The sequence below is a fragment of the Salmo salar genome, chromosome 04, assembly GCF_965601325.2.
Source record: "Salmo salar chromosome 04, fSalSal1, whole genome shotgun sequence".
Lineage (NCBI taxonomy): Eukaryota > Metazoa > Chordata > Actinopteri > Salmoniformes > Salmonidae > Salmo > Salmo salar.
Genome location: NC_138294.1, coordinates 77,464,474 through 77,480,484, shown reverse-complemented (window position 1 = coordinate 77,480,484; position 16,011 = coordinate 77,464,474). Strand labels below are relative to the sequence as shown.

General features: G+C 40.6%; 1 protein-coding gene across 1 annotated transcript in view; it reads right to left on the bottom strand.

Annotated features, from left to right (window-relative positions):
* Positions 1–1,470: 1,470 nt before the first annotated feature.
* The window catches only part of kirrel3a (kirre like nephrin family adhesion molecule 3a), a 281,100-nt gene continuing 266,559 nt past the window's right edge, over positions 1,471–16,011 (bottom strand). The window contains exon 16 of the mRNA XM_014197820.3: positions 1,471–3,133. Coding sequence (XP_014053295.1) covers positions 2,648–3,133 — 486 coding nt within the window. The 3' untranslated portion in view covers positions 1,471–2,647. The remainder of the gene's footprint in view (positions 3,134–16,011) is intronic.

The window sequence follows — 16,011 nt, the reverse complement described above, 5'->3', positions numbered from 1 at the left end:
GTCTATACTACAGTGATAAAAATGACTTTGAATCTAGAGTAAGAAGAAAAAACAAGAACGTTTAGATGATTAATGTCAACCTGGACTCAAGGGTAGATGTAACATAGTACACGAAAGGGTTAGATAACATACTAAGTAGGTGCAAAGTAGCTAAAAAGTAGTAAGTAATTGCAAAGTTGCTAATCGGCTAAAATCTTAAAGTTTGCATTGATGAGATTCAAACACGCAACCTTTGGGTTGCTAGACATTCACGTTATAAGCCTACCCATCCACCCCGACCAACGACCCTATTTTCCTGGATTCAAATTAACTCTAAAATGGTACCAATATAGGTTGTCCATATTAGGACAGCATCAGTCTCACTGGGACTTGTTTGAATCTCAGCAAGATTGCTGAAATTTAGGCTCTTTAATGATGGACAGCATACTCTGTAATACGACAATAGACCATAGACCACAGCCCACTTAATTTCTCTGCTTACTGTATAGTTATTATACAAAGTCACTTCTATGGTGTCCATATAACGACAGCCTTCCTCTCTGTCATAAGGCATATGATAATCAGTCATTATGAATGGTGGTGCTGGTCATTACCAAACAGGCAGGGTATGGATAGAGGCTGCATTAAAATCTTAAAATACATTGGGAAGACATTTGGTTTATATGTGACATACAGACAGACATATATATTGGGTTAATGATTTTCAATTAGATCATCAACAAATGCCTTACTAATGACTGGAAAGTGTTACCCAACTGAGTCATCTAGTGGGAGAGGTATGAAGATCCCTGGTTGACTGTTTGTTGTATGAGCTAATGCTTCACTGTGAGGGTGGTGGGGCGGCAGGTAGCCTAGTGGTTAGAGCATTGGACAAGTAACTGGAAGGTTGCTAGATCAAATCCCCCAGCTGACAGGGTAAAAATCTGTTGTTCTGCCCCTGAACAGTCATTGTAAATAAGAATTTGACTTGCCTATTTCAGTAAAAGTAATATTGATTTTTGCACTGAAACATACAGGCCCTGATTAATTCATATCATATTGAGTTATATTGACCAATAGTAATTCTCTAATGAAGTCATAGTACAGTAGGACCTCAGACACAAATCTTAATGTTACAGATTCATAACTCAACTGAACTGGCAATATCAAACTGGGATATGTAAAAGAAAACACATCTAAATATGCAATAAATATATATTTTTTAAAGGTTGATGAGTATTTAAGTGAAATTCAAAGTTACAGACATTTCTGTGTTCCGAACAACCTCCATTCCCGACAACTCCGAGTGCATATCTTCAAGATCCTCTATAGTTAATATTAACTATTTGGTTTGCTAAGCACCTTCAGTGTTTACTCTTAAACAGAACCACCTAATCATCACTTTTCAAGCTAAATAGTACCATTTGAGACAGAACAATGTGTCTCACTAAAAACGGTGGGCACTGAGTAATTGTAACCACAGAGGCGACAGACAGAAAAAAAGTAACTTTATCTTTATCCCTGTCATTCAGTAGTCAAATCACAGTACACAAAAATGCTGGATTTACAGAGCTCCAGTGTAAACAACACAATATCAGCTAAGTATGGCAAGCCACGAAAATGAGAACAGCTCCGGCAGCAATAACACTGTATTTGGCTCCACAGCTATCTGCTCACACACACACGATCAAGCTGCAAGTGTCACACATTGAATGGTAAAGTACAGATGTTAATGTCCTTGACCATAAGAAAGAAACCAACAGTTTGTGAGTGGACAAAGCATTTGATATGTTAGCTCAAGTGAAGTAGTACAACAGTATGACATATCCACTTCTCCATGCATTTATCTGTGACCTGTGACTCAGTAGTGAACTTTCACAAGGCATACATCAAAAAGGCTAAACATCTCTGTTAGTCCAAAGTAAAGGAGCAAAATATAGAATATACGTAGATAACCAAAATCTATAATACATTGAGTATTAAAGTAGTCCAGGTGTAGAGATATTAGACCTGCAGGTCAGTCCTTCGGTCAGTTGGCAAGGTGTTCCTTTTCATTACATAGCCTGCCGCTCTCTCCATGTTTCCTCAGAGGTTTCATTATCCGTCTAAGGTTTTTTTCTCAGATACAAGAAATGCCTCTGGCAGTTTTTAACAATACCCCTTTGTGCTTCAAACCCCAACCAGGCAACTGAACATTGTCCCAACAGTTTGTCTTTTTAAATGATAAACAGCAACTTTTTTACAATTCTGAAATTATTCCACACAGATGTGTGAATAATGCCTACATCTGCACGATTTGAGGAAGTCCACTAGTCAAAACAGAATAGGGGTCAACAGCAGAGCAATGTTCATTGAGAAAGTGGACATTGATTGTCATCTTTTTTCGACCAATTGTGGCTCTCAAGGTTATGATGTTCTTTTGATGTTTTTTTTGTTGATGAGCTTGTTTCAAGGAGAATAGAGTCTATCCCATGTAATCCAAAGAACATGTACTGTGTCTCTGTAAAAAGTATGGTACGTACAGTGTCCATATTAGGAGAGGACCAGAGTACAAACCAAACAAAAATATAGCACTGTACACCGGTCAGGCAGTGCTCCTCAGAGTGTCCAAAGGTGCTATCCTCGACCCATCCTGTCCGATCCATCCATACTGTAGCTCCTTCTGCCATTACACATGGGTCTGCATGCGTTTCTGCAGCGGCCGCGTCAGGTCTGAGTTCTGCGAGGACGACTGCGAGTAGTGGGAGGAGGAGGAGGCGGCCGAGGCCTTGCTGTCCTTGTCAAACTGCACGTAGCCGTCCTGTTTGCTGTAGCTGCTCACGCTGCTGTCGCACTGCGTGTCGATGAAGGAGCTGGAGTCGCTGAGCGAGCCCCGCTGGAACTCACGCTCGCACAGCTCGATGGAGCTACTGCCCATGCCTAGCACGAAACGCTGGCTGTAGTCATACAGGCGGTTGGGCCCGGCACCTAGCGTGCTATAGATGTTGGTGAAGGACATGCCTGTGGGCACGCGTTGCTTGCCCATGGTGGCTGAAGAGGAAGCCGAAGGGTTCCGGACCTCTGCGCCGCCGGTCTGGCTGGGGGCCATTGACATAGTCGGGGTGCCATGGTGCTCCTTGAAGGTATTGACGCTGTAGTAGCCATTTGTTGGATCCTTGTGGAGGAGACGGGGCAAAGACACAAACAGATGTGTTAATGTTAGGACAGGAGACATAAAATGGAAGGCATGCCAGTGCAGTGCAGTTACTATTTTGGTAGTTGTTATTGTGATAAAATCGATAACTCACTGAAAGATGAATGATTAGAGTTTGAAAGAGGCACATCTGTTTCTTTATCTGTGTCATCATCAGTCAAACAGGGAAAATATCGAACAGCACCATCTAATTTCTTCATTTTCTCTTTTGATGATCCAGACATCTGCTCTCATTTGAACAGGAGAGATTTATGTTTCTATTATAAATAGCCTACATGTACTCAATGATGAAATATAAATACTTCGAGGCACCATCTATAGTGCCTTCAGAAAGTATTCACACCCCTTGGATTTTTACACATTTTGTTGTGTTAAATTGATATGTTGACACTGATCTACACACAATACCCAACAACATAATTTATTTTTACAAATTAATAAAACATTTAAAGCTGAAATGTCTTGAGTCAATTATTCAACCCCTTTGTTATACCAAGTCTAAATATGTTTAGGAGTAAATATTTGCTTAACATGTCAAATAATAAGTTGCATGGACTCACTTTGTGTGTAATAATAGTGGTTAACATGATTTTTTTAATGATTACCCCATCTCTGTAACCCCACACATACAGTTAATTGTTAATTGTAACCCCACACATTGTTAATTGATTCAACTACATAGACCAGGGGGGTTTTCCAATGCCTCACAAAGTAGGGCACCTATTAGTAGATGAGTAAAAATTAAAACAGACACTGAATATCCCTTTGAGCATAGTGAAGTTATTAATTATGCTTTGGATGGTGTATCAATACACCCAGTCAATACACAAATACAGGCATCCTTCTTAACTCAGTTGCCATAGAGGAAGAAAACCCCTTAAGGATTTCACCACCAGGCCAGTGGTGATTTTAAAACAGTTTCAGGGTTTAATGGCTGTGATAGGAGAAAACTGAGGATGGGTCAATTACGTTGTAGTTACTTCACAATCCTAACCTAAATGACAGAGTGAAAAGAAGGAAGTCTCTACAGAATAAAAAAATATTCCAAAACACTCATCCTGTTTGCAATAAGGCACAAGTAATACTGCAAAAAATGTGGTAAAGAAATTAACTTTTTGTCCTGATACAAAACATTTGCTTGTGGCAAATCCAACACAGCACATCACTGAGTACCACTCTTTATATTTTTAAGCATGGTGGTGGCTGCATCATGTTATGCATATCAAATAAAATAAAATGTTATTTGTCACATGCACCAAATACAACAGGTGTAAACCTTACCGTGAAATGTTTACTTACAAGCCCTTAACCAACAATGCAATTCAAGAAATAGAGTTAAGAAAATATTTACTAAATAAACTAAAGTAAAAATGTAAAAGTAACACAATGAAATTACTTAACAATAACGAGGCTATATACTGTTACCAAGTCAATGTGCGGGGGTACAGGTTAGGGGAGGTAATTTGTACACGTAGGCAAGGGTAAAGTGACTATGCATAGATATGCTTGTAATTGTTAAAGACTAGTGAGTTTATTTTTGAATAAAATGAAACTGAATAGAGCTAAGCACAGGCAAAATCCTAAAAGAGAACCTGGTTCAGTCTGCTTTCCAACAGACACCGAGAGACAAATTTATCTTTCTGCAGGACAATAACCTAAAACCCAAGGCCAAATATACACTGGAGTTGTTTACCATGACGACATTGAATGTTCCTGAGTGGCCTAGTTACAGTTTTGACTTAAGTCTGCTTGAAAAACTATGGCAAGACTTGAAAATGGCTGTCTAGCAAAGATCAACAACCAACTTGACAGAGCTTGAAAAGTTTAAAAAGAATAATGGGCAAGTATTGTACAATGCAGGTGTGCAAAGCTCTTAGAGACTTACCCCAAAATATTCACAGCTGTAATCGCTGCCAAAGGGGATTCTAACATGTATTATCTCATCAAGATATGTTTGTTTTATTTTTCATAAATCAAAAATTACATTATTGGTGCCTTGTGTGAGGATGATTCCGTAACTGTTTCTTCAATGAAGAAGCTGCATAAACAGGGAGTAGGGTAAAGTGGACACTGATCTTGGGTCAGATTTATATTTCCCAACTAATGGTTATGGTTCAGATTGTGGGAGGGGAAATTGATCCTAGGGGAAACGTTACCCTGGACTGCATAAACAGAGTATAAACTTTGCCAGGCTTAATCAACAGGTATTTATGCCCTAATTCTAGGTGGTCTAAAGCTGTGACAAAGCAACACCTATGTTTTCTCATGTCTTCAAATACTTGCATTATTGTGACCAAATTCATATCTAAATCAACAGCTATTTATTAGAATGATGGGACATCGAAGGAACAGGCTGATGTGTGCGACGTGAAAAATAGATAACATGCTTTCGGGGTGTGAAATCGTCATCTCCCACTAACACAAAGAAATCCTCTTATCAGCTAATTAAATGGCCTTAATGATTCCACATGTGGGACCAGCATATGTTGAATAATTGCAAAGCCAGTTCATTTTCAGTCACAACCTACGTGTGTAAAGCGTTTTTTTTTCTCTCTATGCTACTCCATTTCCTTTCTTGAAATGAACTGATTGTTAGATTCCGGGAGGAGGGAGAAAGACTTTGCCTGCCGACATTCAAATGGATAAAATACTAAATTTGCTGTCAGAGCAAGCAGACATCTTTGTCTGTACTTGTGGCTGGAGGCTATTACAAAGAACTCTATTAGCGATGGCAAGACAGAAAGGGTAGGTCCTTCAAGCGGCGGAATCTCAAGGGTGGGAATTGAATTCGCAGAGGATGACATCAGGAAGAGGAAACTCTATGAGAATATACTGTATATTAGCGGTTCACATCTGACCGGAGAGATGGAGAAAGTAACACATCTGACGTGAGAGATGGAGAAGATAACACATCTGACCTGAGAGATGGAGAAGAGGTCGCCTCACAGATAAGAGTCAGAGTCAAAGATCAAAGGTGTCATGGAAATTAAGCCTTTGAATGTGAAAGTGTAAGTCTAGCTTCCTAGAAGTTCCAATATCCCAAATTATATTTGCATATCAGTGCTTAAAGGGATAGTTAATCTAAAATAAGGGACTGAGTGTGTGCGCCGACAGACATGGAAGCTCTGCTTCTAGCTCCTAAGCGACTTTGCAGTATTATTATTATTGTTATTTCTTACATTACTAGCCCAGAATGTTTTTTGTGAACTTTTGGATATCAGAGCGACGGTAACTCACCAGCATTCCGACCAGAAATACGACTTTCCCAAACTGGATATGTTGTTCGTACACTCCAAGGCAATTGAACCAATCCCAAAGGCTGCTCAAAGATGCCAGCGGCGGGGAAGAGGTATTTAGAGTCTGACCTTCAGAGTGGACTTCTAGTCCGACTCAGGAGGCATGCACACCATCTACTGCTTCCGAGTATCTTGCTCGCTAATGTTCAGTCCCTGGACAATAAAGTAGACGAGCTCAGGGCGAGAATCTCCTTCCAGAGAGACATCAGGGAATGTAACATACTCTGTTTCACAGAATTATGGCTCTCTCTGGATATACTGTCCCCGTCCGTACAGCCAGCTGGGTTCTCAGTACATTGCGCACACAGGAATAAAGAACTCTCCGGGAAGAAGAAAGGTGGTGGTGTATGTTTCATGATTAACTTCTCATGGTGAGATTGTGATACTGGCACTCAAATCCTTTTGTTCACCCGACCTAGAATACCTCACAATCAAATGCCGACCGTATTACCTCCCACGAGAATTCTCTTTAGTTATAGTCACAGTCGTGTATATTCCCCCTCAAGCTGATACCACAGCAGCTCTCAAGGAACTGCACTGAACTTTGTGCAAACTGGAAACCACATATCCTGGGGCCGCATTTATTGTAGCTGGGGGTCCTGTTGGGGATCTTATCCCGATATCGGGATTTATTGTCAAGAGACCAGGGCGGGAAATTCAAAAACTGCAAGAATCTAATCATTTCAATTTCTCAAACAATCAACTATTTCTCACAATTTGAAAGATAAACATCTCCTAAATCCAACCACATTGTCCGATTTCAAAGAGGCTTTACGGCGAAAGCATAAAGTTAGGTTATGTTAGGAGAGTACATTGAAAATAGCTGTGTGTAATGTTTTGTCAATTCAAAGACAGGCGTCACCATAAGCGGATAACCAGCTAGAATTATGCACCAACCTTTGACAATCTTCCTCAGATGACACTCCTAAGACATTATGTTACACAATACATGCATTTTTTGTTCCATCAAGTTCATATTTATATCCAAAAACAGCATTTTACCGAAGCGGTGAAAATCAGATTTTTTTTTCCTCTCAAATGCTTCCGGTGAACAACGTTACAAATCACAAAATTACTATTCGATAACATTGGTAAATTATATTATTGTCATTCAAATATTCATAGTTTAACATTTCGTAAATGCTACTGCAATGCCAGATTTCAAAATAACTTTACTGGGAAATCACAATTTGCAATAAACCGGGTGCTGTGCTAAGAACAATAGGCTAGGCTATACAGGTTAGCACCATCTTGTACCCATGTAATATCAAAATTACTATTGTCAATATTCCCTTACCTTTGATTCTCTTCATCCATTGGCAATTCCACGCATCCCAGGTCCACTGCAAATGTGGTTTCTTTCAACAAAGTTCATAATTGATGTCCAAATAACTCCAAGTTGTTCCATGTTGTTAGCGCTTCGGTAGGCTACTAAAAAGTAGCGGGGGGGGGGGGGGGGGGAGTCACGGCGAAAAGTAAAAAAAATAATCTATTTACATTGTTCAAACATGTCAAACGTTGTTTAGCATCAATCTTTAGAGCCATTTTTAACGTGAAACATCAGTAATGTTTCAACCCGACCTCTCCTGTGTCTTGAAAAACGTCTTTGAAAAATGTATCGCATCACATGATTGCGCAGGTGCAGCCAATAATGAAGTGACGACATCCCAGGGAGGTCAACTTCTCTTCATTGCCATCCGGTCTCTGTTCATCATAGACGCTTCAAACAACTTTATAAAGATCGTTGACATCTAGTGGAAGCCGTAGGAGTTGCGAAATGAATCCTTTCTCACTATGGTATCTATAAAACAATGACACTAAATAGTACAGTCACAAAATTCAAATTTTTTTTGGATCTATTTTTCACAGGTTTTTGCCTGCAATATGAGTTTTGTTATACTTACAGACACCATTCAAACTGTTTTAGAAAATTCAGAGTGTTTTCTATCCGAATGTGTTAATAATATGCATATCCTAGCTTCTGAGTTGGTGTAGGAGGCAGTTAAAAATGGGCACATATTTTTTTCAAAATTTCTCAATACTGCCCCCGAGCCCCAAAGCAAATATGAGGAAACACTACCAATATTCTGTCAACACATTGCTTGTAGTACTCGCGCTTCAAAAACTCTCGACCATTGTTACTCTCCCTTCTGGGATGGCTACAAGGCCTTCCTCTGCACTCCCTTCGGCAAATCAGATCCCGACTCCATTCTGTTCCTCCCTTCCTATAAGCAGAAACGTAAACAGGAAGTATCCGTGCTAAGGTCTATTCAACGATGGTTTGATAAATCGGAATCCATGCTTCAAGATTGTTTTGATCATGCGGACTGGGATATGTTCCGGGTTGCCTCTGAGAATAACAATACACCGACACAGTGACTGAGTTCATAAAGAAGTGTATAGGGGATGTTGTTCCCACTGTGACTATTTAAACTTACCCAAATCAAAAACTTTGGATAGATGGCAGCGTTCGCGCAAAACTAAAAGTGCGAAACACTGCATTTAACCACGGCAAGGTGACTGGGAATATGGTTGAATACAAATAGTGAGTTTTGCCCTCCATAAGGCAATCAAACAGGCAAAACGTCAGTACAATTCAATGGCTCAGACACGAGACGAATGTGGCAGGGACTCCAGACAATCACAGATTACAAAGTGAAAGCCAGCCACGTTGCAGACACTGATGTCTTGCCCCCGGACAAGCTAAACACCTTCTTCGCCCACTTTGGGGATAGTACAATGCCTCCGACGCAAGCCGCTCCCAAGGACTGTGGTCTCTCGTTCTCCGTGGCCGACATGAGTAAAACATTTGAGCATGTTAACCCTCGCAAGGCTGCCGGCCCAGATCGCATTCCTAGCTGCATCCTCAGAGCATGCTCAGACCAGCTGGCTGGACTGTTTATGGACATATTCAATCTCTCTCTATCCCAGTCTGCTGTCCCCACTTGCTTCAAGATGTCTACCATTGTTCCTGTACCCAAGAAAGCGAAGGTGAAAAGCTTAAAGTTCCTTGGCGTACATATCACTGATAATCTGAAATGGTCCACCCACACAGACAGTGTGGTGAAGAAGGCTCAACAGCAGCTCTTCAACCTCAGGAGGCTGAAGAAATTTGGCTTGACCCCTAAGACCCTCACAAACTATTACATGTGCACCATTGAGAGAATCCTGTCGGGTTGTATCACCGCCTGGTACGGCAACTGCACCACCCACAACCGCAGGGCTCTCCAGAGGGTGGTACAGTCTGCCCAACGAATCCCCGGGGACACACTGCCTGCCCTCCAGGACACCTACAGCACCCGATGTCACAGGAAGGACAAAAATATCATCAAGGACATCAACCACCTGAGCCACCGCCTGTTCACCTCGCTATCATCCAGAAGGCGAGGTCATTACCTGTTCATCAAAGCTGGTACCGAGAGACTGAAAAACAGCTTCTATCTCAAGGCCATCAGACTGTTAAATAGCCATCACTAGCTGGCCTCCACCCAGTATCCTGCCCTGAACATAGTCACTGAATATAGTCACATAGTCACTGTCACTAGCTGGCTACACCACGAGGTTACTCAAACCTGCACCTAAGAGGCTGCTGCCCTAGGCTGCTGCCCTATGGAATAACTGGTAACGTAAATAATGGAACACTGGTCACCTTAATAATGTTGACATACTGTTTTACTAATTTCATATGTATATACTGTATTCTAGTTGATGCCATCCTATTCAACTATTGCTGTATATATGCTATTCTATCCTATGTATTCAATTCTACTAAATATTCTATCCACATACTGTCCATAATGTCTATAATGTCTACACATCCCATCACATATATACAGCACCTGTCAAAAGTTAGGACACACCTACTCATTCAAGGGCTTTTCTTAATTTTTTACTATTTTCCACAGTGTAGAATAATAGTGAAGACATCATAACTGTGAAATAACACAAATGAATTGTGTAGTAACCAAAGAAGTGTTAAACAAATCAAATCATTTTTTGTTGTTGAGATTCTTCAACGTAGCCACCCTTTGCCTTGATGACAGCTTTGCACACTCTTGGCATTCTCTCAACCAGATTCATGAGGTAGTCTCCTGGAATGCATTTCAATTAACATGTGTGCCTTGTTAAAAGTTAATTGTTGGAATTTCTTTCCTTCTTAATGCATTTGAGCCAATCAGTTGTGTTGTGACAAGGTAGAGGTGGTATACAGAAGATATCCCTATTTGGTAAAATATCAAGTCCATATTATGGCAAGAACAGCTCAAATAAGCAAAGAGTAACGACAGACCATCATTACTTTAAGACATGAATGTCAGTCAATCCAGAAACTTTCAAGAACTTTGAAAGTTTCCTCAAGTGCAGTCGCAAAAACCATCAAGCGCTCTGATGAAACTGGGTCTCATTTGGACCGCCACAGGAAAGGAAGATCCAGAGTTACCTCTGCTGCAGAGGTTAAGTTCATTAGAGTTACCAGCCTCAGAAATTGCTGCCAAATAAATGCTTCCCAGAGTTCAAGTAACAGACACATCTCAACATCCACTGTTCAGAGGAGACTGTGTGAATCAGGCCTTCATGGTTGAATTGCTGCGAAGAAACCAGTACTAAAGGACACCAATAAGAAGTAGAGGCTTGCTTGAGCCAATAAACATGAGCAATGGACATTAGACCGGTGGAAATCTGTCCTTTGGTCTGATGAGTCTAAATTTGAGATTTATGGTTCCAACCGCCTTGTCTTTGTATGACGCAGAGTAAGTGAATGGATGATCTCCGTATGTGTGGTTCCCATCGTGAAGCATGGAGGAGGAGGTGTGATGGTGTGTGGGTGCTTTATTGGTGACACTGTCTGTGATTTATTTAGAATTCAAGGCACACTTAACCAGCATGGCTACCACAGCATTCTGCAGCGATACGCAATCCCATCTGGTTTGTGTACAGTGGGACTATCATTTGTTTTTCAACAGGACAATGACCCAAAATACACCTCCAGACTGTGTAAGGGCTATTTGACCAAGAATAAGAGTGATGGAGTGCTGCATCAGATGACCTGGCCTCCACAATTTGTTTATTTTTTATTTCACCTTTATTTAACCAGGTAGGCCATTTGAGAACAAGTTCTCATTTACTACTGCGACCTGGTCAAGATAAAGCAAAGCAGTGCAACAGAAAACAACAACACAGAGTTACACGTGGGATAAACAAAAGTACAGTCAATAACACAATAGAAAAATCTATATACAGTGTGTACAAATGGCGTAAGGAGGTAAGGCAATAAATAGGCCATAGTAGTTAAGTAATTACAATTTAGCAAATGAACACTGGAGTGATAGATTTGCAGATGATGATGTGCAAGTAGAAATACTGGTGTGCAAAAGTGCAAAAAAAGTAAATAAAAACCATATGGGGATGAGGTAGGTAGTTGGATGGGCTATTTACAGATGGGCTGTGTACAGCTGCAGCGATCGGTAAGCTGCTCAGATAGCTGATGCTTAAAGTTAGTGAGGGAGATATACGTCTCCAACTTCAGCGATTTTTGCAGTTCGTTCCAGTCATTGGCAGCAGAGAACTGGAAGGAAAGGCGGCCAAAGGAGCTGTTGGCTTCGGGGATGACCAGTGAGATATACCTGCTGGAGCGCGTGCTGCGGGTGGGTGTTGTTATGGTGACCAGTGAGCTGAGATAAGGCGGAGCTTTACCTAGCAAAGACTTATAGATGACCTGGAGCCAGTGGGTCTGGAGACGAATATGTAGCGAGGGCCAGCCGACGAGAGCTTACAGGTCGCAGTGCTGGGTGATATATGGGGCTTTGGTGACAAAACGGATGGCACTGTGATAGACTGCTTCCAGTATGCTGAGTAGAGTGTTGGAGGCTATTTTGTAAATTACATTGCCGAGGTCGAAGATCAGTAGGATAGTCAGTTTTACGAGGGTATGTTTGGCAGTCACCCGACCTCAACCACTTGAGATGGTTTGGGAAGAGTTGGACAGACGAGTGAAGGAAAAGCAGCCAACAAGAGCTCAGCAAATGTGGGAACTTCTTCAAGACTGTTGGAAAAGCATTCCTCATGAAGCTGGTTGAGAGAATGCCAGGAGGGTGCAAAGCTGTCATCAAGGCAAAGGGTGGCTACTTTGAAGAAACTCAAATATAAAATATATTTACATTTGTTTAATACTTTTTTGATTACTACATGATTCCATATGTGTTATTTCATAGTTTTGATTTCTTCACTATTATTCTACAATGTAGAAAATAGAAAAAATTAAGAAAAACCCATGAATGAGTAGGTGTATCCAAACTTTTGACTGGTAATATATATATATATATATATATATATATATATATATATATATATATATATATATATATTTAATGTTAATTTTGCCTCCAGGTGTCCATAACTTGTTCATGCCAATCAGATTAGATGGGTGCATCCCAATAATATATAATTTATCCTGAAGTGTGCACTTGTTTAGTACTTCCCACAAATCTGAAAGCATTGGATTGCTGGAGATATGGGCTAGTGAAAGTTTCCACCATATTTTCTGTCAAATCAGTGAAGGGAAGTTAACAAGTGCACACTTTGGGAGGAAGGAGAGATAATTGGGGGACATAGCCAATAATTTCTCATGTTTGGATTGAAGAGATTGCCTCCACTTTAGACATGAACTTTTCCATAAATTCAGAAACTCTAACGTGGTTGCGGATGCCTAATGGAATTTAGAATCAATTAAGAACTACTCTACCTGCTTTTGAAGTTTCTCCTCAATCCCTTTGAAATTCAATCACTCGTCCACTCTTAAATCTGCATATTTCTACTTTCAGTTATATATAATGAAAATGAAGTGTTATAAGCGGGAGAGTGGTCTATCTATAATAGGGAAAACAAAATATACACGATGACGGATTTGCAGGTACTCCCTGTCACGACTTCCACTGAAGTTGGTGCCTCTCCTTGATCGGGCGGCGTTCGGCGGTCGACGTCACCGGCTTTCTAGCTACCACCGATCTACGTTTCTTTTTCCATTTGTTTTGTCTTGATTGTACACACCTGGTTCCCATTACACTATAATTTATTCCCTATTTAACCCTCTGGTTCCCACATGGTTTTGTGCGTGTTTGTTCTTTGTTTAGTGTTCTAGACTTCTGTGCGCTGGTGTTTTTCCCTGCGTGGAAATTATTGTTGTTTCTTTTCGAGTAAAGTACGTCTTTTACTCAGTTCTGTGTCCTGCGCCTGACTCCGTCCTACCGCTGTACACTGACACCTGACACTCCCTTCTACTCTACCTTGACTTGCTCATCGGTCTCTTAATAGGCAGCCTTGTTTCATGCAACTCCTACTGGTTATTTTCACAACACTCCAGTACTGTAGATCTAGAAGAGATTCTCCTTAGAATAGATGTGGATTGTGACTGAAATAAGATTCCTTACATATGAGCAGAACATCAATAAGCCATTCTGTGTAGAAAAAGAAGAAGAAACAGAATAGGAGTACTAACTGAATAGAATACATGTTCCTCCTACAACTAGAATGCGGTGAACATTTTAAGACATTCCTGATGCTGTATCACTGCCCCATGTATGCCTGGCTCTGTGCCCACTTTAATGTGCTAGAGAAGAAACAGAATAGGAGTACTAACTGAATAGAATATATGTTTTTCCTTGATCTATAGTGCAGTGAACGGTGCACATTTTAGGACATCCCTACTAATGCTACAGTGAGGGAAAAAAGTCTTTGATCCCCTGCTGATTTTGTACGTTTGCCCACTGACAAAGAAATGATCAGTCTATCATTTTAATGGTAGGTTTATTTGAACAGTGAGAGACAGAATAACAACAAAACAATCCAGAAAAACGCATGTCAAAAATGTTATAAATCGATTTGCATTTTAATGAGGGAAATAAGTATTTGACACCCTCTCAATCAGAAAGATTTCTGTCTCCCAGGTGTCTTTTATACAGGTAACGAGCTGAGATTAGGAGCACACTCTTAACCTGTTATGGCTAGGGGGAAGTATTTTCACGGCTGGATAAAAAACGTACCCGATTTAATCTGGTTACTACTCCTGCCCAGTAACTAGAATATGCATATAATTATTGGCTTTGGATAGAAAACACCCTAAAGTTTCTAAAACTGTTTGAATGGTGTCTGTGAGTATAACAGAACTCATATGGCAGGCAAAAACCTGAGAAGATTTCATGCAGGAAGTGGCCTGTCTGACAAGGTGTCGTTCTTCTTGTCTCTGTTTATTGAAGAGTGAGGATCTTAGCTGTCCCGTGACACTTCCTACGGCTCACATGGTCTCTCAGAAGGCGTCAAAAAGCTGAATCGTGGCTTTGCAGGCTCTGGCTGAAACAAAGTAGCGCGTTTGGGTAGTGGCTGGTTACAGTACTGTGAGACTCAGGCTCGGATAGTGTCTTGGACGCACGAACAAAACGCCGCTTTTCGGATATAACGATGGATTATTTTGGACCAAACCAACATTTGTTATTGAAGTAGCAGTCCTGGGAGTGCATTCTGACGAAGACAACAAAAGGTAATCAAACTTTTATAATAGTAAATCTGATATTGGTGAGTGCTAAACTTGGTCGGTGTCTAAATAGCTAGCCCGTGATGGCTGGGCAATGTACTTAGAATATTGCAAAATGTGCTTTCACCAAAAAGCTATTTTAAAATCGGACATATCGAGTGCATAGAGGAGTTCTGTATCTATAATTCTTAAAATAATTGTTATGCTTTTTGTGAACGTTTATCGTGAGTAATTTAGTAAATTGTGAGCAAATTCCTCCGGAAGTTTGCGGGGGGTATGCTAGTTCTGAACGTCACATGCTAATGTAAAAAGCTGTTTTTTGATATAAATATGAACTTGATTGAACAAAACATGCATGTATTGTTTAACATAATGTCCTAGGTGTGTCATCTGATGAAGATCATCAAAGGTTAGTGCTGCATTTAGCTGTCTTCTGGGTTTTTGTGACATTATATGCTAGCTTGAAAAATGGGTGTCTGATTATTTCTGGCTTGGTAATCTGCTGACATAATCTAATGTTTTGCTTTCGCTGTAAAGCCTTTTTGAAATCGGACAGTGTGGTTAGATAAAGGAGAGTCTTGTCTTTAAAATGCTGTGAAATAGTCATATGTTTGAAAAATTGAAGTTTTTGTATTTTTGAGGAATTTGTAATTCGCGCCACGCCTATCATTGGATATTGGAGCAGGTGTTCCGCTAGCGGAATGTCTAGATGTAAGAGGTTAAAGGGAGTGCTCCTAATCTCAGCTTGTTACCTATATAAAAGACACCTGTCCACAGAAGCAATCAATCAATCAGATTCCAAACTCTCCACCATGGCCAAGACCAAAGAGCTCTCCAAGGATGTCAGGGACAAGATTGTAGACCTACACAAGGCTGGAATGAGCTACAAGTCCCTCACCAAGCAGCTGGGTGAGAAGGTGACAACAGTTGGTGCGATTATTCGCAAATGGAAGAAACACAAAAGAACTGTCAATCTCCCTCGGCCTGGGGCTCCATGCAAGATCTCACCTCATGAAGTT